General features: G+C 32.8%; 1 protein-coding gene across 1 annotated transcript in view; it reads left to right on the top strand.

Annotated features, from left to right (window-relative positions):
- The window catches only part of LOC133204428 (uncharacterized), a 30,952-nt gene extending 11,725 nt beyond the window's left edge, over positions 1-19,227 (top strand). The window contains exons 2-16 of the mRNA XM_061340156.1: positions 3,307-3,558; positions 7,127-7,375; positions 7,612-7,869; positions 8,299-8,550; positions 9,710-9,802; positions 10,111-10,349; positions 10,436-10,529; positions 10,629-10,733; positions 10,810-10,986; positions 11,428-11,526; positions 14,066-14,331; positions 15,393-15,477; positions 15,606-17,618; positions 18,897-19,021; positions 19,118-19,227. Coding sequence (XP_061196140.1) covers positions 3,307-3,558; positions 7,127-7,375; positions 7,612-7,869; positions 8,299-8,550; positions 9,710-9,802; positions 10,111-10,349; positions 10,436-10,529; positions 10,629-10,733; positions 10,810-10,986; positions 11,428-11,526; positions 14,066-14,331; positions 15,393-15,477; positions 15,606-17,618; positions 18,897-19,021; positions 19,118-19,219 — 4,409 coding nt within the window. The 3' untranslated portion in view covers positions 19,220-19,227. The remainder of the gene's footprint in view (positions 1-3,306; positions 3,559-7,126; positions 7,376-7,611; positions 7,870-8,298; positions 8,551-9,709; positions 9,803-10,110; positions 10,350-10,435; positions 10,530-10,628; positions 10,734-10,809; positions 10,987-11,427; positions 11,527-14,065; positions 14,332-15,392; positions 15,478-15,605; positions 17,619-18,896; positions 19,022-19,117) is intronic.
- Positions 19,228-22,069: the final 2,842 nt, after the last annotated feature.

Raw genomic sequence — 22,069 nt, 5'->3', positions numbered from 1 at the left:
TAAAACCGCATTTAAAAAAAACAATTTGGTCAATGAAAACTTGCATTAACAGGACAGATTCAGATGTTACATAACATCCGTCCATCTGTTCCCCCTCCCTTTCTTCCTCTTTTCCACTCAACAACCAACCTACAAACCGACCTACACATCCACCAAAATACAAACGTATTTTGAGCATATAAGCTAATGTTAGCCAGTGGCTGAGGTTGGGCTTTAAACCTTAGTTTGTTTTCTGTCATCTTGAGAATGTCTTCATTTCACATTTCTATGTAAAATGTAAAAAAATAAATAATAATAATGCAATTTTGTGTTATATCTTTCTATAAAATGTGGTTTTAAGCTGGTGAAAGTAAAATGCAATCGATTTCTTTACTTGTAGAAATCTCAAAATAAAAATTTAGTCTTGAAATATTCTTTGAATATAAATCAACAGGAAGATTTGAGTTCATGAAACAGTTGCGTTCCAGAATATTTATGCAAATCTTTAAGCCTTTGGAACCATTGAAACTACGTCTCAAATTGAGTATAAACTGCTGGTTAATGGATATTTACACATCTCTCGGTATTAAAACTGTTACTGTCATAAAAAATTCCCAGGGCATACGGTTAATATGTGTCTTGATTGATATTTCAACTAACTCACGAATCATTCTGAATAATATAGCTTTCAGTTGAAAACGTTTTAAGGAAATTAATCATGTTTGCTTCTGTGTATGACAGGGCTACGTTCATACATTCCAAAGAAAAATAATGTTTGACAGCTCCAACTATTAATTTGGTTATTAATTGGAGTGGCACGTACGATTGATATGAGCAAATCATATTTTGCTAAAAAGAAATATTTTATAATCCAATGCTTTCATTTAGGTGTTAATTTATATGCTTTGCTTTCATTTCTCAGGAATTTGTTCAAGTTCCAACAAAGGAATGGACCCCGTATACATTGTAAAATTCTTAATCACAGAGCAGGCCTCTAAGTGACCTCTAAAATTTAGGCGACAGCTTATCAAAAAAATTAGTCGCCAATTTTTTTTTTCACACGTGTGACTGAAAAGAACAAAATGGTGACTAGAAAACACGATATGTCCATTGCTAAGAAAAATCTCCACTTTTTAAAGTTTCTTTTCGATTCTTCAGAAAAGCAAAAATTGTTAAAAATGTTGAAAGTTCCGGAATTCGACGATCACCAAGTCAATTTAAAATGGTCGCCAATTTGTCGACTCATGGGAAAAATTAAGGCGCCAATCAAAAATTTTAGGCGCCATGGCGACTAAATTAGTCGCCAATTAGAGCCCTGCAAAAGGGTCAAGTCTCCACCATATATTTCATTTTAATCACCGAACATGTGTCTCTGCTGGTGGACAGTCTATCCCCGAGATACTTGTCGTTCGGTACTTATTTATTCATGAAAAGTACAAAGCATAACGAAGAGATACTGGCAGTATAAAAAGGCGTCACTCTTTTGAGTCTGTAAGGGGCACAGACTCTAGGAGTTCAATCGGTATCCTTCGGGATATTAATCCTATGTCATATATACAGATTCCAAGTTTTGGTATAGAATCAACAGTTCATACAAAAAATGAAGGAATGTTAAGTTTCTATTAGAGATATATTTGACGATTCTTTTACCTATCTCGTTTGTTTTTATTTCCAAATGTTCTGTCAAAAACTGTAAAACCTATGATATTTTGATTTCTAGGTCTTCGTTTACAAGTAATCTTACTTGACAGAGCTTCTATGCCAAAACTTGGGAAAATCTGAATTGCAAATCTTCTAATGTTGTCTACTGAATAGAATGTGCCCTTTGTGGGCTTATTTATGTTGGTGAAACCAAGGGTTCACTTAATAAAATAATATCGGGGCATAGAATTCAAATTAACAACGGGGGCAAGCAGCTTCTATACAAGTATTTTAATTTAATTGATCATTCTATTTTGTCAATGAAAGTGAGAATTCTAGAATAGATTTACCGTCATACTAATTGCCCATCATTGAGTACACCTTCCCATAGACAACGTGAAGAATACTGGATTAGAAAACTAGAGAGAGAGTCATATATACCTTGAACCTTCTTTATTATGGACTCCTGACCTCGTAGCAAAAAGTAGCTTTGTACAATATGATTCTTATTTTTTTATTCCTATCTATACTGTTAAGTCAAAGTACAGAGCCATCTTACGTACAATCAGGGGTAATGAATTGGAGAAAATTGTATTGTAGCATTATTGCTCCGTAATTTGCAAGAGTTTTTTTTTCAAAGTATTTGTTACTTACAAATTTAAACCCATTGCAGTTTGTTTTTAAGTTGGAAGTAATGAAAATCTTCAACTATTACGTATAAGAATGCTTGCGAGTTAATATCAAAAATCGCAGCTAGATATTTCTGGGGGGAAAAATTTTGTCCCCATATCGCACAACTGTAACCCTAACATCTGCTTCTGGATTTGACCATATTTTAACCTACGTAAAAAAAGATTTTAAATTGACCAAAATGATTATAGCTTTGCTTTTCGAGGAATTTCTGTCTTTTGTTGTTCATTGATTTTTAAATGATCTTACCCGCTTTTTTCTTCTTCTTCTTCTTTTTTTTTTTTTTTTTTTTTTTTTTTTTTTTTTTTTTTTTTTGCTCTTTCTGCAATATCCCCTTGAATGGTATGGGATGATTGTTTATCCAAATAATTTGAAACCCCTTTTAAAAAATCTTTTCCAAGGATTTTTAAATTTAATTTGAAGATATTGGAATAGTGGTTATAATAGATTAAAAATTCGAATACTAGTATGTTAAAGGATGTTAAAGGAAAAACAGGATAACATCAGATGGAGTAATATGACATTTCTAGAAAGTCATTTTCCAAAGTACAATTGACTTATTTTCAACTGTGTTCATAAAACAAAAAAAAAAATATGCAAATCCATGTCATTTAAAGATGTCGACAAGGGTGCTTATTAACAGAATTAAAAACAAAACTGCGTTTATAGATAACGTGTTATTCATTGTTGTTATTTTTTTTAAAAATAGCAATGGTTGTCCGATTGGATTCATGTTTCTGAGAGTCTCTTATAAACAAACCCTCCGGTTTATAAATGCCTGTTCCTATGTAATAGAAGATTATATATCACTGTTCTCGAAAAAATTTCATTAATTAATCTAATTCTAAATACGAAGTAAAATTTTCAAAGAATAACATTTGCATTGCGTGAAGGCTTTCTGGGTAGTTCTTTCTTTGAAAAATCAACAAAATCTACAAAATGTGTTTTTTTGTGATTTTTTGCGGTCTTTTGACATTGTCTTTTTTATTGTTTTAGTACTCAACTGCAAAATATCCGTGGAAGGTCTGGAATACAGAGGAAACATATCAGTTACTGTTTCCGGTAAAACATGTCAGAGGTGGGACAGCCAGACTCCACATTCACATTATTACACTGACCGACTTCCGGGGAACGCCAGTATACACGAAAATTACTGTAGGAACACCCAATCTGGGATAGAACCTACTCCCTGGTGTTACACCGTGGACCAGAATACGAGATGGGAGCTGTGTGATATTCCATTTTGTGGTAATGAGTACATCCAGTATGGGGAGTCTTTTGTTTGATTTGCATATTTAAACATTCAGATATCAGTAATATAATTTTATCTTTTAAATTGCAAAACTTTTTTAAAGTCCATAGTAAGATTAACTCGGATGTAAAAATATTTTTTTTTCAATTAAAAAATAGCAACAACAACAACACAAACACACACACACCCTCAAGCACACACACACACACACCCTCTCTCACACACACACACACAAATAAAACGTGTTGCCATGGCATGAAGAAGGTCTTCCGCCCTTCTCCGTCATCGGTGAAGTTGATTCCTCACTCATAACACAACATGTATTACGTGGTGCATGTTTTTGTGTTTATGTACAAGGAAAAAGATAAAATATAATTACACGATATACATTGAACTTTAATAGCTATTTGATATATCAAATCACAGTGGTTTCCTTTAAATACAAACCAATCTCTGCTTTATAAAAATATTTTTGAAAATAAAAATGCATTAATAGACACCTATACTCAGATTAGACTTGTAAATAATAGATTAATAAAAATGAGACAAAATACCTTATCTTTGTACATTAAATGTTCTTCAAAGACCAAGAGAGGCCAATGTGAGAGGCCAATGTGATGGGATTACTATATGAGCTCAAGCATTACTGTTTATTTGGTCTGCATAGTGAAAGTGGAAAATGAAAGTGTAATAGCACTGACAAGTATTATGATTTGCTAATTAATACTAGACAAACTTATCTTGTTGATCCCTGATCATCCTATTTCTCTTGCTTTTGGCAACATATATTCATCTATCAGTTTATGTTTATCTTATACTCCTATGCATCCTTAACATTGTTATACTCAGTTGACTGTCAAGGCCCCTGGACATTTTTTTGTTATTACAATATTTTTGTCATATATATTTTTAGGTGCTGAAAGTGCCAATATTTATAAATACTGCTTTCTATCTGATTCACTTTAAAATTATTTGGATAATGATAATTGTGTAATTCTAATTAAAAAAAAAATTATCATCTGTATTAAGAAAAAAAATGCGACGCTTAATTCTCACTATAATGTCCAGTAATAAATACGATACTAATATTATTCTTACGGAATTACAATGATCCAAATGACATGATAATTTTTTTTTAAATTTACCTAAGTCATCGGCGTTGTCATTGTCGTAGACTTTATACATTTTTATCTCCTTCCTCAGAACCACTAGGCCAGTTTCAACCAAACTTCCTCAAAGTATCCTTGGGTATTCAAATTTGTTCAAATAAAGAACCACAACGTTCACCTGAGACACTATGGCCCTTCTATTCTTTATCAGCTGATTTTTACCCACAGATTCCAATTAAGATCCCATATTGTGGCCCCACCCTACCCCCTAGTTGTCATAATTTGAATAAACTTGAATCTTAACTGCTTGAGGATGCTTCTATATAGATTTCACTTACCATGGCTTTGTCGTTCTTGAGAAGAAAATTTTTGAAAAAAAAATATTTTTCCTTTAGAATAGAACAGAAGGGCCATAGAGTCTCATGTGAGTGTTGTGGCCTATGGGCCTTTAGTCTAAAACTACTAAGAACTATTGAAATGGTACTCGATTTCAATAATAATTATTGATTTTTTTTTGGACTAAAATAAAAGATTTCCTCACTTTGTCATGCACGTCAACATATTAAGCTTATACATACCCTTGTAAATTTTAATATCAGTTACTTGAATTATCAAAACTGCACAATGATGTTGTAAGCTGAATGAGACGATTTTTATATTTCTTGCTCTATCAAAATGAACTCAGTAGAAGTAAATGGAAATGCCACACAACATTGACTTGACATATATAGATAAAACATGTTTGTTTTTTTTAAAAACTCCGCTTTTTAAGTTTAGTTTTCCAATTATTATAATAATGTCATACCATTGTAATAAAACAATTACATTTCTATTACCTAAAAAACATAAAAGCTTGTTTGGTGGCAGTGATATATATGGATTTTAATTATACTGAAGAATATGACTCAGAAAAATATAAATATAACTTTTAAAGTGACATTGTAAATAATATATCTTGATTACTAGTATTCTATCAAAGAGTTTCAATTGGACATTCCTCAAAACTTACTATTTACTGTTTAATAAAGTACTATTTATATCTGAAATATCTTGACGTTATACAAAGACCACATTCTTGATAAATACAGAGAGCAATATCATGAAAAGTGCGAAGTCAATTATTTCCTTTATTGTATGTCTAAAATATTGTATCCTTGAGGGGTACGAGTTCCATGATTACACGCATTAACAAACTGATATCTATAGAGTAATAGCAGAGACTGCTAGTAAACAAACGGTACACAATCAATGAATGAAGTGAATATTTCATATAAAGACCAAAACAGCACTACTTCAGGGATTGATAAACATAATACCGAGTGAGACGAGTGTAAGGGATCCAGAACATTCCAAAGGCCATTTATCTTTGTCATTATATACTTACCATTTGCTGTTCACGTACAAAGTATCAATTATCGAAACGTTGATAAGTGTGAATCAATTTTATCTAAATGAACAAACCCCTATATAATAATTACCATGTTTTAATTATGCCTTGGGATTTCTGAAAGATCAATCAAATTTTTGTCACGCTTCAATTTCTTATGACCTTTGCACACTAAGTGTATACAGTATATAGAGATTAAGGTCAGATCTGTCTAAAATCATGGAAACAAAATGAAATTCAAAATTGATCTGTTACTCATCGAGAAATCAGATCAATACATACAAGCTTCTAGGAAAAAAAAGGGAAACCAAATGGGTTAGACTGACTGACAGATAAAGGGACAAACAGACGGACAGACAACCTATAGTTCCCCTCAAGTTTGAACGATAGAGACTTATAAAGAATCAGTCATAACAGAAATATTAACAAACACAACTCTACTTTCAAATAAAGATGGAAATGGATTGACATGTGAATGCATAGCTCAGGTTATATCCTGTGTGTTGCCAAAAGGAAAATAAGTTATTTATCAAATGTCAAATTTGAAGTTAACGAACAGTGATCAATCTCATAAATATAGTAAACGAAACGAATCGTAAACAAGGCATAAACACGAACCATGGAAACAGCAGAGATGGGATCAGGTGCCTAGGAGGAGGAATTTTAACCCAAAGTTAAACAATTTAGGCAACCTATAGATTGAATTGAAACGATGTTTGCTGAAAAAGTTATAAATTTTGACTTAATAGCAAATCTGAATAAAAAATAAGGAAATGCACAAGCAATAAGCCATCTTTTTGAATGGTAATAATTGTAATCAGACGGTGCTTAAAGCTAATAAAAAAGAGTTGAAATGCAAAAAAGTGATGTAATTAATGTAATGTAATATAAGTAATGTATGTCATATTAAATAGATATTATACTCTTCACCCAGGCATATTTTCCAAAAAGCACTCACACTCTTCAACAAAATGTACTTTCATGAACTTTAATTTCTTAAATGAAAGCTCCAATGTTATGTGTATTCATGTCGTGTAGTTATTATATCTTGTGTATTATTCTACGAAGAATGTAGAGACACGATTAGAGGTGAAGAATACAGAGGGACAGTTTCACACACGAGGACAGGTCTAAAATGTTTGAGATGGGATAGCCCCCTTTCTCCGGAACCAAGATTTGCCCTGTTCCTGGAGGGAAATGCCAGTTCGCATGAAAATTATTGCAGGAACCCAAGCAATCAAGGGGAACAACCGTGGTGCTTTACAGTTTCCTCTGAAATATCAGCTGATTATTGCAACATACCAATTTGTTATCAAAGTTAGTACACATACACTTTTTCCTTTTACATTTCTTCTTTTTGTTCGTGTCCTTGATTGTAATTTGTTAAAACATTTATAGAGTGTATTATATATTTGTTTCTGTAATGTTATTATCTCAGAAAACCCACGTCCTACATAATGTATGTTTGTTATTTAAAACAAATAATGCAGTGAATGTAAACATTCTTTTTTATAGACTGTTTTAAATTTGATAATTAATATTTCGTCTTTAAGATAATAAAGAATGCTTAGATAGCACAAAAGGTCAACATTACTTTGGAACTAAAGCTGAAACCAAAGATGGCATACAATGTCAACGCTGGGACAAACAAACACCACACAGACATAGGTTTTCCGTTGGATTCATGGGACTTTCTGCTTCTGAACATGATAATTACTGTAGAAATCCCGATAATGAGGAAAAGCCCTGGTGTTACACAGTAAAGGACACAGTCCGGTATCAGTATTGTGATATTCCGCTATGTGAGGAAAGTAAGTACAATCGACATCTCTAAAATCTTATATTTAATTAATCATATAAGAAAACAACCCCTAAAGAAACAGTACTTTGCATCACGTTTGTACACGGTTTAGGTACATCTAAACACGAAGATGAATTTATCTTTAATTTCAGATTATCTCTCAGTATTTTACATGTATGTTAAAACAAAGTTTCCATATTTAATCGATGAAACCAATAAGATTTTTTTTTTTTTTTAAAAAAAGGGTTTTTAAGGACATTAAAAAATTTCGATTGATTTATGAGTAAAAAAAATATACTTTGTCAGAGGTAACCTTTGCTTTTGAATTTAAGCAACATTTGATTTTCAATCAAAAAATGCATAAAAATTTATTTTTTGATTGTCGGTTGATGTGAATATAAAAATCACTCTAATTTAGAAGAAATGATAATATTTTTAGAAGACTGTAAAGACACAGAGAGAGGTATGGAATATCAAGGGAAACGTAATGTCACACAAAGTGGTATAGCCTGCCAGCGCTGGGACAGTAGATATCCCCATATACCTAACAGCAGAATACGTTTCACTGGGACGACTCTATCGCAACAGGAAAACTACTGTAGAAACCCAGACGGAGAACCATCCCCCTGGTGCTACACTATGGATCCAAAAGTACGCTGGCAGCTCTGTGATATTCCATTCTGTGTAAACGGTAAGTATGAAAAAATTAAGAAAAGCTAAAACTAGGGATGGACAATATGGCATGATCATACAATTAAGGCTACTGCATAAAAATTATGCATTTTCACTGTGTAGGTAAAAAGGAGCTCGAACATATGACTTTAGATGTATATGATTTTAATGACGGCTTCAAAAGCATATTTCATGTATTATTTGAACATATATTTCATCATGCATTTTTATTTGAGTATTATAAAACTTGCGATTTCTAAAATATGTTTGTTAAGAAAAAAATCAAGATAATCAAAATCTACATTTTGACTTAAGTCTCTTCTCAGTTTATATGCTGTGGGGACCAGGCATAGCATTTTAAAAAGCTTAATAACGCATCAATAGGAAGAAGTACCACAAATTTACTGGTAGTTTTTTGTTTTTGTTTTTTTGTTTCTTTTTTGTTTTTGTTTTTTTTAATTATAAGTGTTGTCAGTCTGATGAACTAATATTAGATCTGCACAAAACTCCTGTCAAATGTTCCTTTAGCAAAGATTTCATTAAGTACGTGTATGATGTACAGCATATTTAGGAGTAAGAAAAGTATAAGACAATCGTTAAGTTTTTCTTAAGTCAGGCTTTCAATATCGAGTTCATTTTGTATTATGCGTTCATTTTTGCAAATCATAGATATTTAAATATATTTGAATATAATAACTTTGCTTTAAAGAAATTTCATTTTGAAGCTAAATTTGCATTATTTTATTTAATTAAGAAGTTAAAAAGTTGCAAATACGAACAAGAAATTTAGAACCAAAATTGAATCCGGATAGATATTCTTTGTTTTTATATATTATACAATTTTATTAATATATATGTTGAATGTATGATATGAATAAATTATGTGAGACATTGTATTTAGATATAGATATTTAGATATAGAGCACCCTGCGTGGTGCTGTAGGCACTAATATTATATTTTGTTATAGAGGGAGTTTAGTCAGGGCCCCATCCCTGGTAGCTGCCCTATATATAATCTTTAATGTTATAGGTCTGGGAAATAAATGTGAATAAAGAAGAAGTTAAACTAGAATAGGTGTAATAAATAAAATCGTTTGAAAAAAATCAAACATTGTTATTGTACCACTATTAGCCATAATTATCAATTCAGGAACAATAAAGAATCTTTCTATTTTTAGCATCATTTCAATGTCATTTCTCAGAAGACATGTGTGGTCTTGAGCAACTGAATCATACAGAGACGAATTGGTTGTTGAACAGTTCCGAAGACGGTATACGGAATTAAATATTTTAAATAGTCACTTTAAGAATCCACAAAATGTATTTTCAGGATTCTACTTATTTCTATTTATATCGTTAAAAGATTCCTTTTAAAACACAGACATGTTTAGTCTTTTCACTGACAGCGTAAGCATGGTGTGAAGAATCACTTCACGTTTTTTTTTTATTAATTCAAATTTAGATCACATTTCACATGTGAATCTCAGTCCTGTGTGGCTGAACATAATTTTCGGATATTGTTAAAAAATAAAGAGCTTATAAAAATATAATATCTTAATTACGCACCATATCTTTTCAGGAAAATACTTACTTTTCCGTCCTCCGAAAAATGTGTCTAGTCCACAGTTATTTATGCCCACGCTGACATCACCTCTCTTGCGCTCTACGAAAACTGGAAGCTGTTTGCGATTGGCATATCGCAGTGAGGGTATTGAACTAGTACTGACGACCTTCACACAAAATCTGACAAAGCTTAAGGAAAGCTCTGAGGTTAAGAGAGTTAAAGTCAACATAAACCCTCAGCCGGATAATTACAAGGTCTGATACAGTCTCTCTTTAGGTACCTTGAGACATTGCTTTAAGTATATTTACAAGTATCATAACATTTTTCTTTAAATCTACAGGTTTTTATTTTACCACATTTTACTGCGTCTTCGTCTGAATCGTCAACAGAAGCGGCTATTGAATACATGGAGGTTCAAAATGGGCCATGTACAGGTAGATGCTTAGGACAAATTCAATTTCTTATTGAATTCAAATGAATAATACACTAATTGTTGATAATTTCTAATGAATTTAGTTCTTGTTTTTTTAAAGATTGCTTTGCCTGTCTCAGTGACAGATTATGTATTACCGGTAAAAGCCACGGATTTTGTGATATGATGCCGGACTGTCCTGATTACAGTGACGAGGAAAATTGTGGTGAGCACATTTTGGAGTTTCCTTCCCTTATAGAATTTGCGAATAGAAAAGAATCAACTTTATCCATATTTTACAGCTCTGGAGTGCTACCACGAAAACGTGTACCAAGGATTTCGCAAAGAAACAAAGTACCTTCATAAATGCGTGGAAGAAATGGGAAATACTTGTAGGTTCGATTTGTCAAGCAAAAGAGAGCCGGGTTGTTTTGTTGATTCTGAGTTCAAATGGGAGGAATGTAGTGTACCAAAGTGTGGTGAGAATTGTTGCATTAGCTTTTTTTTTCGGGGGGGGGGGGGGGGAGGGTAATTTCTGCATGTAAAAATTAAATCGAAAAGTTATCATGAGTTGAGGAAACGTAATGTACATGTGTCTGGATCTTAAATGATATTAGAATAAAATTCACTTAACTTATTTAAATGCTAGATATTTATTTTAAGCAAATGAATGCTTTGACAGACTAATAAATTGAGGCTTCTTAAAGACCTCCCCCTTTCCTCCCAAAAACAATTGTGAACCTGCCTTTAAATTTTAGTTTAAAACTTCACAGCGGTGTATATATATAATTTATATATATTATGAAAACATAATTCATGCTGAAATAAAAGTAAAAATTAGGTTTGGGGATATGTTTAATTATTTTGATTTTTGTAAAAGGTTTTTTAATTATTATTATTATTATTTTGGTATTTTGTAGACATAGGAAGTTTAATTTGTGACTTTGAACAGGATATGTGTGACTGGAAACAAATGCAAAGTGGAATAAAATGGAACCGTCAAATAGCTGAAAACACTGGTATGTTTCTGAGCCCTGTACTCATCAGCTTTTCTTCATATATGTTTTTGTGTATATATGTAATATAGCAATAGAATATTTGATAAAATGTATTATAAAAGCATAAATAATTATAATAAAGAATTAAATTTTCATCGATCATCTTCAATGACGTTCGAATGGTAGGAATGTATTCTATATATTATTAGCTCACCTGAGCCGAAGGGTCAAGTGAGCTTTTCTGATCGAAGAGTGCACAGCGTCAGTCTGTCATGTGTGGTCTGTAAACTTTTTACATTCTCGACTTCTTCTCAAGAACCACTTGGCAAATTTCAACCAAACTAGCCACAATGTATCTTTGAGTGAAGGGGATTTAAATTTGTTTACAGGAAGTGCAATGACCTCTTTCAAGGGGACATAATAAGAATTCGTGAAAATTTGGTGGCATCTGTAAAAAAAAAATCTTCTCGGGAACCCCTGGGCCAGAAAAGATGAAACTTGTGAGAGAGCCTCTCTACATACAGTGATACTGTAGATATAAGTTTGTTCAACTCATGACCCCCTGGGATAGGGTTGGGCCACAATAGGGGGTCACAGTTTAACATAGAAATATATAAGAAAAATATTTTTTTTAAAGAACAGCAAACCTTTTATTATTTATATTAATGTAGAAGCATCCTCGGGTAGTGTAGTGTAGATTGAAATTTGTTCAAATCAAAACTCCCAGGGTAGGGCAGAGTTTCAGGGAATCAAAATTTTACATAGGTATATATTGGAAAAAATCTTTAAAAACCTTCATCTGAAGAACAGAAGGTTATTAGTCATATTAATATTGAAGCATCCTCAGATCGTTTTAGATTGATGTTTTAGGGAAGAGTGGGACCACAACAAGGGGTCATCATTTTACAATGGAATATATACAGGAAATATATTTAGAAATCTTCTTCTAAAGAACAGCAAAGCCATTATTAGTCATATAATACTGAAGCATCCTAAGGTAGTGCAGATTAACGCTTGTCACATCATAATCACCGGGGGTAGGACAGAGCCACAACAGGGATAGTAGTTGTACATAGAGACATATAGGAAAAATCTCTAAAAAAAAAAAAAAAAAACTTCTTAAGCCCCTTTAACAATTGGCGAAGAGCAGACGCGACAAAATATTCGTGCGACCGAAAAAAAATTGATTTGGATCGTAAACTGTTGCCGAAATAATCGCATATGAAAAAGCGTTCGTACCAAATTCGCAAGATCTAAATCGACCGTTGTGCGATGCAAACGCATTACCTGGTAAATCCTGCGATATATCTTGCGTCTATATGCGACTGATATACAATGAAAGCGAGTTTTGTAAGATAATTCGATAGGATCGCGCGAGTGATCAGGTGATCGAACGATTGAACGTGCGCCAATGCGATTGGACGTGCGGCGCTCGTGCGATCATGTGTTCCATGGTTCGAATGCTCGTTCGAGTGCATTTATGCAACACACATCAGCCATGCAAATCTAAATTTAGAGAACCCGACACAGTGCTGTGATTTTTCTTATTTCTTCTAATATTGTTATCGTTTAGAATGTGCGTAATTAATTATTGACTGTATCATCATGACAGCAAAGTGTTTCGGCGGTTTGATATCGTATTGGTGTATAAATATAATATATATGGTGTATATATATAATATTTGCATGGCAAATTGAAGCTGATAAATCGTGCAATAATAGTAAAACGTTGCAAGATGACATGAGACACGTTGAGCAACAATCTCATGGTCGCAAAACACTGCTGCGATTCATCTTACGACCTTTAGAAATCGTGCATCACTCTTACGAATACACAAAACGTTGTAAGACGTTCGTATTAATGTTCGTCGTTGCATTGCGATAATTTGGATTGCATTTGGTCGCATTTGAATAGTGTGCATGTCCACTATTTTGAGGAGACTTGATGCAACCACTAAAGCGCATGCAACGAATGCGAGACATCGTGCATCGTATGCGAGAGCTCGTGCGAAGCTAAAAAATTCCGATCGCAAAGTATTGTAAAGTGCTCGTGCACCAATTGTGAAAGGGCCTTTAAGAACAGCAAAGCCATGATAAGTCATATTCAAATAAAAGCATTCTCAGGTAGTGTAGATTCAAGATTGTTCAAAACAGCAAAGGCATGATCAGTTTTATGTACATGTATATGGAATCATCCTCGGGTAGTGCAGATTGAAGTGTGTTCAAATCATGATCCGTTGGTGTAGGGTGGGACAAAAATTTGGATCAAAGTTTAACAAAGGAATATATAGGAAAAATCTTTTCCCATGGAACAGCAAAGCCATGATTTATCATATTTATATGGAAGTAGCCTCAGATAGTGTAAATTCAAGTTTGTACAAATCATGACCCCCCTCGGGTAGGGGGTGCATAAAAAGTGATCAAAATTTTACGTAAGAAAATGTTGGGAAAAGAATCTGCTGATGAAGAACAATAGGGCCATAGTTACTCAAGTGAGCAATGTGGCCTCTGGGACTCTTGTTAATTTATACTTACCTGTTTATGTTTATCTAATTCACAGGTGAAATGTTTGCTTCTGCTGAAAAGAAAGAACATTTGAGTGGGAAAACGGAGGAGAGGGCCGTTTTATATAGCACACCACAGCCTTCATCGTCCGAGTTTGGGTGTATAACAATGACATATTCTGGGGAAAATGTCCAAATAACCGTATTTTTAACACAAGGCACAATGCTTACTTTTGATGGGATGATTTTCCAGCGACAGAATATAAATTCAGACCTTTTTGCCACTACAAGTTTTCAGATTCCTATTGACGTGCCTTATTTGGTAAGAGGAGTGGCGGCATCCTCCAATATTGTGTAATTGATAATTAATACTACCGTTTTTAGATAATCAAAGCCAACGGTTTGATTATACCTTGTCTCCGTCGTCTATCTGTCTGGTGTGTGTCGCCTGTTTTCACATTAAATCCTTGATTTCTTTTGAACCCTTTTGCTTATTTGAAGCAAATGTGCAAAAAAGGACATATTTTTAAAGAAAAAGGAAAAGTGATCGGGAAACGTTTTAATTAGAATTGTTTACTCCTCAATTTTTAACGTAAGAATGACATGACAGTGCATTCCAGATAACAAAAATTTTCATGAATGAAACAACTTTCCCCGAAATACTTAAGTTCGGTTGAAATTTGATTGAATTATCTTTCCTCATAGGTGTTAAAGGTGTACATTCTAAACTTCTGAAGTGAACAGAATTTTTCTGCGCAACCGGAAGAATCACACGTGTATACACAATCTGCATGTAATAATAAATGAATGTTTGCATCTCAAAATGAATATTAAGGCGAAAAAAACTATATCATCTATATAATTTATATGTAATAAAAACTATGTCATGAAAAAATTACAACACACAAAGTAGTTTGTCAATGTAAGTTACACATGCCTGATGCCTCGGGTAGAATCGGCTGTGATCACTGTGATCAACTGCAGAAAAGGGTCACAATAGGGGGTAACTGTATTACATATTATACTTTTTAGAATAAACAAAACTTTAATGGAACACGAGAGGGCCACAATCTGTTGTTTTTAACTGGAAGCATGTCAATAGTTAGGAATGAAATGTAGAGATTCTTTGTTTAAGATAACGCCCGTAGTTAGGATACAGCTACAATCAAAGTAATGTAAGGTTCTCAAATTACACACAATTTGTGAACTTGACATTAAGAATGAAAATTCTGTTAATTAAAATTATTGTGTTTGAGGGCAAAAATAATGGAATTCATTTATCTACACATTTATCTTAAAGGGAAAGATGACTCGGGTGAACGTTGTGGTTCAAAGGCATTTGGTTAGTTATATAATTTCTCTGTATGAAAGTATCATTTCTAGGTAACAATTGTTGCAACATTCCAAGTAAATGTTACTGGTATCATGCGACTTGGAAAAATCAGTTACGAAGAAGGAATTTGTAAAGGTAAATTCAATCATCTTTAGAGTCAAACTTCTTAATTACTTACTGAGTATATGATACTAAATTTTTTGAAAAATATCCTGTAAATGGTAAATTTATATCTTGAGTACAAAAATTGATGAATTTTCTAGATAAGGATCCTTGTTACAAAACACAATATCAATGCGACGACGGAAGCTGTATTAATGCTGACAAGTTCTGCAACAAGAAAAATGATTGTCCAAATAACGAAGACGAAAATTTATGTAACTACAACAGCTCCAAATGTTTGCGTATGGAAAAGGGATGTGTTCTACCTTGTCCCGATCAATGTGAATGTAAAGGAGTAGTATTCAAGTGTCAATCTCCAGAAAATGTAACAAAAGAAGTCAGAGTTCTTGATCTCAGTTCAAGCAATTTCAACATCAAGGATTTAAGAGATTTCAATTTCCTCTTACATTTGAATTTATCAGGATGTTCGAAAGAAGATTCATCACTTCAGAATCTAGGAAAACAACTAGAATCTCACAGTCTTCAAACTCTGGATATCTCTTTCAACAGAATACGAAATTTGCAACAGATTACCTTTGAGAAACTTTCAAATTTATTATACCTTAATGTTTCACATAATCAAATCACGGGTATTAACTTGGACTTCCTCAGAGTTATTCCAAAGTTACGACATTTGATTCTTAGAAATAACGAAATAGTGATAATTCATTCAAAAGAAACCTACAACCGATTTAATTCTAGCCTTGAGTTGCTAGACTTGAGAAACAATAAAATAAGAACAATTATGCCAAAAGCACTGCACTGGCTAAGTTTCTTATCAAAATTATTATTGAGCAACAACTCCATCACAAATACTGATGACTATTTCTCAAGATCAATGAAAATGCTTGTTGAAGTAGATATGAGTTTTAATTCTATAAGTATCATCACAGATAACATGTTTTCAGGTTTGAGGAGGCTTGGATACCTCAATTTACAACACAACCAGATTCAAGTTTTAAATGACTTTTCATTTTCAACACTGACATCTTTACAAACACTTAATCTTGCCTTCAATAAAATCCACACAATTAACAGAATGGCTTTCGAGAACATGGTATCACTCACCAAACTGAATCTCACAGGAAACCAGTTAAGAAAACTTTCTCCTGCAAGATTTGTTGCTTTAGTAAAACTTCAGATTTTGGATTTATCAGACAATGATATGACTGTATTGGAGAATAATGCCTTTCGAAGATTAGAAGAAGTTAAATATTTATATATTAACAGAAACAATTTAAGCGTGTCACGAACTATGTTCCAGGGTCTTTGTAACCTTGAATGGATATGGACAGATTCTTATATTATTTGTTGTGCCAAACCATTATCTGTTGATGCATCAAAATGTATTTCACCACGAGACCGAATCTCAACTTGCGAGCAGTTGATCAGTGTTGGATTTTTAGCCCAGATGATATGGTACGTGGCCCTTTTCTCGCTGATTGGAAACCTTTATGTTATATATTACCGCATGAGAACTACCTACAAAGGAGGGAATAATGCAGACGGAATTTTAGTTTTAAATCTCAGTTTTTCTGATTTATTAATGGGAGTTTATTTGTTCATAATTGCAGTAGCAGACATGAAATACCGTAATAATTACGGTTTTAACGATAGTCAATGGAGATCAAGCAATATTTGTACCGTTGCTGGCTTACTTGCAACAGTTTCAAGTGAAGCATCAGTGATTTTCGTGTTTTTAATAACCTTGGAACGATTACTGGCATTAAAATATCCATTTTCTACCGAATTACTGAGAAAGAAGAAACATAAATTTGTCATTTCAGCGATGGTATGGCTTATGACCATCTTACTAGCAGCTTCTCCCATCTCTGTTTACCCAGACTTCTATAGCAGATCTACAGTATGTATCTCTCTTCCGTTAACTGCAGAGAGGGTTGCTGGATGGGAATATGCAATCTTTGTTTTTATAGGTTTTAACTTAATAATTTTCATAGCTATAGTAATTGGACAGATACTGATATTTGTGGAGGTGAAGGTCATTGGAGGTGCCTTACAACAAGACAACAGAAAGAGAGAAATTGCTGTGTTGAAATCTCTATCTTATGTCGTGTTGTCAGACATGTGTTGCTGGATCCCTATCATATTGATTGGTAAGAGTCATTTGAATACACAGGTTTAGGCTTATATATACTATACCTTTGCTCAAGTAAACACTCTTTAAAAATTACTGTGCAAACGCGTGTGTCATATTGACATAGAAACATTTAACGTTATGTAAAACAAGGTCTGTATAGAGTCCTAAGTTTTACATAGAAGTATAAATATGAAAAAGACTGAAAAAAAACCCACCAAGAAGTAAAGTTAACATTGACAGTCTGGTCGAACCCTCAAACGGGGGTATACTTTCAAACGAATGTTTTCCGTCCTGTCATGCAATGCGCTAGAACATATATGTAACTCTTGCCGTATCCAATATAAACAAACTTGCCTATATCATCTATGTTAGGAAAAAAGATCGATAATATTGTTATTTCTGCTATGAACTTGGTAAAATATCATCAGAAAAAAATCAACAGGTGAAGTTTTCCATGATCTGAATTTATACTGTAGGAATAGCGAAATATTTCCGTCATTTCATGAAATAATTTATTAATATTGTGTGACGTCTTTATTAAGATTTTTTAAAGATATGGAATTTAAAACACAAAGAAAAATATTCCAAGAATGAGGAAAATATGAATTTAGAATTTAGATTTAAATAAAATAAAATATAACCGTGCCCCCCCCCCCCCCCCAAATCGTTTAAAAAAAATTACAAAAATTTATTTCATTCTTATAAGATACAAATACAATGAATATGATAAATTGCATTTGAATTTTATTTTTAACTGTATTTTTGTTACACTTTCTGAGCATGATAATAAAGACCGTCGAATGCTTGTTAGAGGAAACGCGGACTGAAACCTGCGATCATAAATAAATCGATATTTATACCATATTTTTGTGCACTTTATTATGAAAATAAAAGATATCAGGTAGAATAATATATTTCTTTCATAATTTCAATCTAATATTTGTTGTTTTGTCTGTTTATTGAATATTCTATCTTAAATACCTGCATGTCAAGGAGCAAAAGATCGCCAACTTTGCCAGTGAATAAATCCCGATTTGTACAATAAAGTTTTATTTTTGTAAAATACAAACTCTTAAAACACCTTTAATCTATCATTTCCGAGTGGTTTTACATTTGCAAAATGATCCGTTAGTTTCCACCGGCGTTTCTTGTAATCCTCTACTTTTTGCGTGAAATACCCCCGTTTGGGGGTATGGTTTTTCTATTTCCGTTTAACCCCGTTTTGGGGTTCGACCAGACTGATTAAGTGTCCATATATTAAACCTCATATGTGTTTACATCATTTAATATTCAGGAATTATGGCATACGGAGGGACGGATATATCATTTGATGTTTATGCATGGGTTGTTATTCTCGTGCTGCCTCTAAATTCTGCATTGAATCCATTCATTTACACATTTATTGTGATATACAGACAGGTAATTTCATTAGCACACTGTTTGTCTTATTTCGGTATTTACCCGTAATATAAATAGCTACCTTTTATTCTGATTAAAACTTTTTTTTTTTAACAGAAACAGGAATTACAGAGGTGTCAAACTATATCGATGGGTGAAAGACAAAATGGGCGACAGCTCAGCAGGAACTCATCGACAGTTTCGGGGAGAAAATTTTAAATCAAATCTATTCCACTTCTTACTGAAAATTTTATATATATATATATATATATATATATATATATATATATATATATATATATATATATATATATATATATATATATATATATATATATATATATATATATATATATATATTTGAAATGGATTATTTTCAATGAAATATTGCGATGGAGATTGCCACTACTCGCCGGTAGAATTTTAAAAACTTTTAATTCATCATATTCTTGTTGACAATATGCTAATGTTTGCCTTTGTGTGAAAATCGACAATTTGAGTAAAAGTATGACGATAATTAAGCAAAATAAAAAGGAACAGGTCATCACAGAGACGTACAAAAAATCCATTATAATTGAGTTTACTTTTATTGTTCCAGCTGATAAATTTTGTAACAAAAAAGTCTTTGTAAGAATCATTATTACAACTGCATTATAGAAGAACTTTGCTTCAATTCCTCATTTAATTGGTGATTCCGATGGTATCACAGTTCAATTCCAGAGGATGAAATTCTTCAAATTCATGTTTTAATTTTTAATACTTTTAATATTCCAGTCAACGAAAGTGACTTTGCATTACCGTACTTAAAATGTATTCCAAAACTTCATAAAAATCCTTGCAGACACTGCCGGTCCAGTAAATGTTCAACTAACCCTGTATCTTCACTCCTAATAAAAATATTAAAACCTTGAAGGAGAACTTCAGACAAACTGGTGTTAATTAAATGTGGATTCTTAGAAACTCTTGGAACTTTTGGAATATTTGAAGTTGCATCCCCCCCCCCCCCCCGAAATCAATAACATGAAAACGTATGATTATCTAACGTTTTATAGGAGAGGACGTTCTAAGTTTTAAGAACTTGTGTCCGATCCTTTTTGTTGTAACATCTAAACAATAAAATATGTTCAAATACAAACGTTTTTATACAACCATTGTTCACAATATATTTACGACCAGGCTCTTTGACATTAAAAACAACACCTTTTGTAAAAATGGAACTGGGAAATTTTCTTATCTTGTCAATAGTTATCTACATCATTACTATCGTAAAAATTATTCCGGTACTACATACAATACTCTGAAATTGATATTACAAAGATGCTGGAATTCCTCATGGACAATATCTACTATTCGGAGACAAGGACTTCCAACAATCTGTTGGAATTCAAATGGGTAACAATTGTGCTCCTTTATAAGCTGACATGTTTTTATATTCTTATGAGGTATAAAAGATTATTTTTGGGCTTCAATAAGATTTTTTCTTATACTGACTTTTTAATCAATTAAAAGTAGGTTATTGAGTACCATTCCAATATTATTATTCCATGATACGTTTTACTGGCAACTAAATAGCTCACCGATGTTGTGATTGGTCGACAGAGGATGCTTACTTCTCCTCGGCACCTGATCCTACCTCAAGTATTTCCGAGGCTCTATTTTTTTTTTCCTGTTAACAATTCGTATTATTTATAGGATTTATGAGATTTTCATATTCCTATGAAGCAGAATTTAATCAAAAACTTCCACATGAGAAGACGAAAACTTTTGCTGTGGTCTTCAACTCGACACTTACATATCGACGACATTTTATTAATTAATAGTTACTTTCATTCATATGTCGACTCGACATATCCCAGTAAACTTGATATAAAAGACACCACAGAGTCTGCCAGATCTGTTTAATATTTGGAGGTTTTACTGACTATAGACGAGAAGGGTTCTGTTTCATAATTGGATGTTTTATTGACTATAGACGATAAGAATCAACTAACAACTAAATTGTATGACAAACGAGATGACTACAGCTTTTCCATCATCAACTTTCCTTATATATGTAGTTATATTCCACAATCACATGCATATGGTGTTTAAGACTCCAGACGTATTTGAAACTCAAGAGCATGCTCTGAGTACGACAAATTTTTAAACCGAGGTAGGCTACTAACAGATAAATTGATGTTGCAGGGATGTCAACCGCCTCGTTTAAAATCAGCATTTTGTCAATTATATGATCGTTATAATGATCTATTAGCAAATATAAACTATCATTGGGTTGTATTTTGACTGACATATTTCATACCAATTTTTGGGCCGTTGTTTTAATACTGTATTTGAGTACGGAATGTTCTGCCTACTTGATCAATACATAGGACTTACGGGGATGCTTACTCCTCCCAGGCAACCTGTCCTCTACGTCTGGAATTTCTGAGGGTTCGTGTTTTATGCATTGTTTACAGATTTGTATTGTTTATTAGGTTTTTTTCTGAGATCGATCACTGTTCGCTATTCTCACCTTTTACATTGAAAACTGATCACTTATTTTCATCTTTTTCACACATATAAATATAGTTTTGGAGGAATAGTGCTACCTATATGTGTAAGGTTGGATCCATTCAGGGCTTATGATATTCGTTGAAACGTAAACATATGTGATGTGTATATGAGGAGAATGAAGCACAAGGTAACTCTTGTATTACATGTAGCAGCAAGTAGCTTTGTCGCTTACAACAGATTACCACCTCATAAACAACAGTAGATGTTTAATTCTCGATTAATTTACATTATTCCTTAAAGAGACACCGTGACGGACAAACGTGAAAATTGAAAAAAGTATAATTTTTGCAAGACACATGCAAATTTTATTCAATTCTTTAAAGCATTAGGTTTCAGAAAATTACAGGTGTCAGAATATAAAAAATCTACTTTTATGGAGAAAAATATAAGTAAAAATAATTTTAATTTGCCTCAACACGAAAATATTGCTTCACTTCTTCCTCTTTAAGGTACGCATGCGCAGAAAAGTTGAAGAAGTTACCATGGTGTCAATTCCATAGATATAAATGTCGGATG

Source organism: Saccostrea echinata, unplaced genomic scaffold, assembly GCF_033153115.1.
Source record: "Saccostrea echinata isolate AGI-Se365-2 ecotype Australia unplaced genomic scaffold, CSIRO_AGI_Sech_v1 ptg000053l, whole genome shotgun sequence".
Classification (NCBI taxonomy): Eukaryota; Metazoa; Mollusca; class Bivalvia; order Ostreida; family Ostreidae; genus Saccostrea; species Saccostrea echinata.
This window is presented reverse-complemented; position numbering and strand designations above follow the sequence as displayed.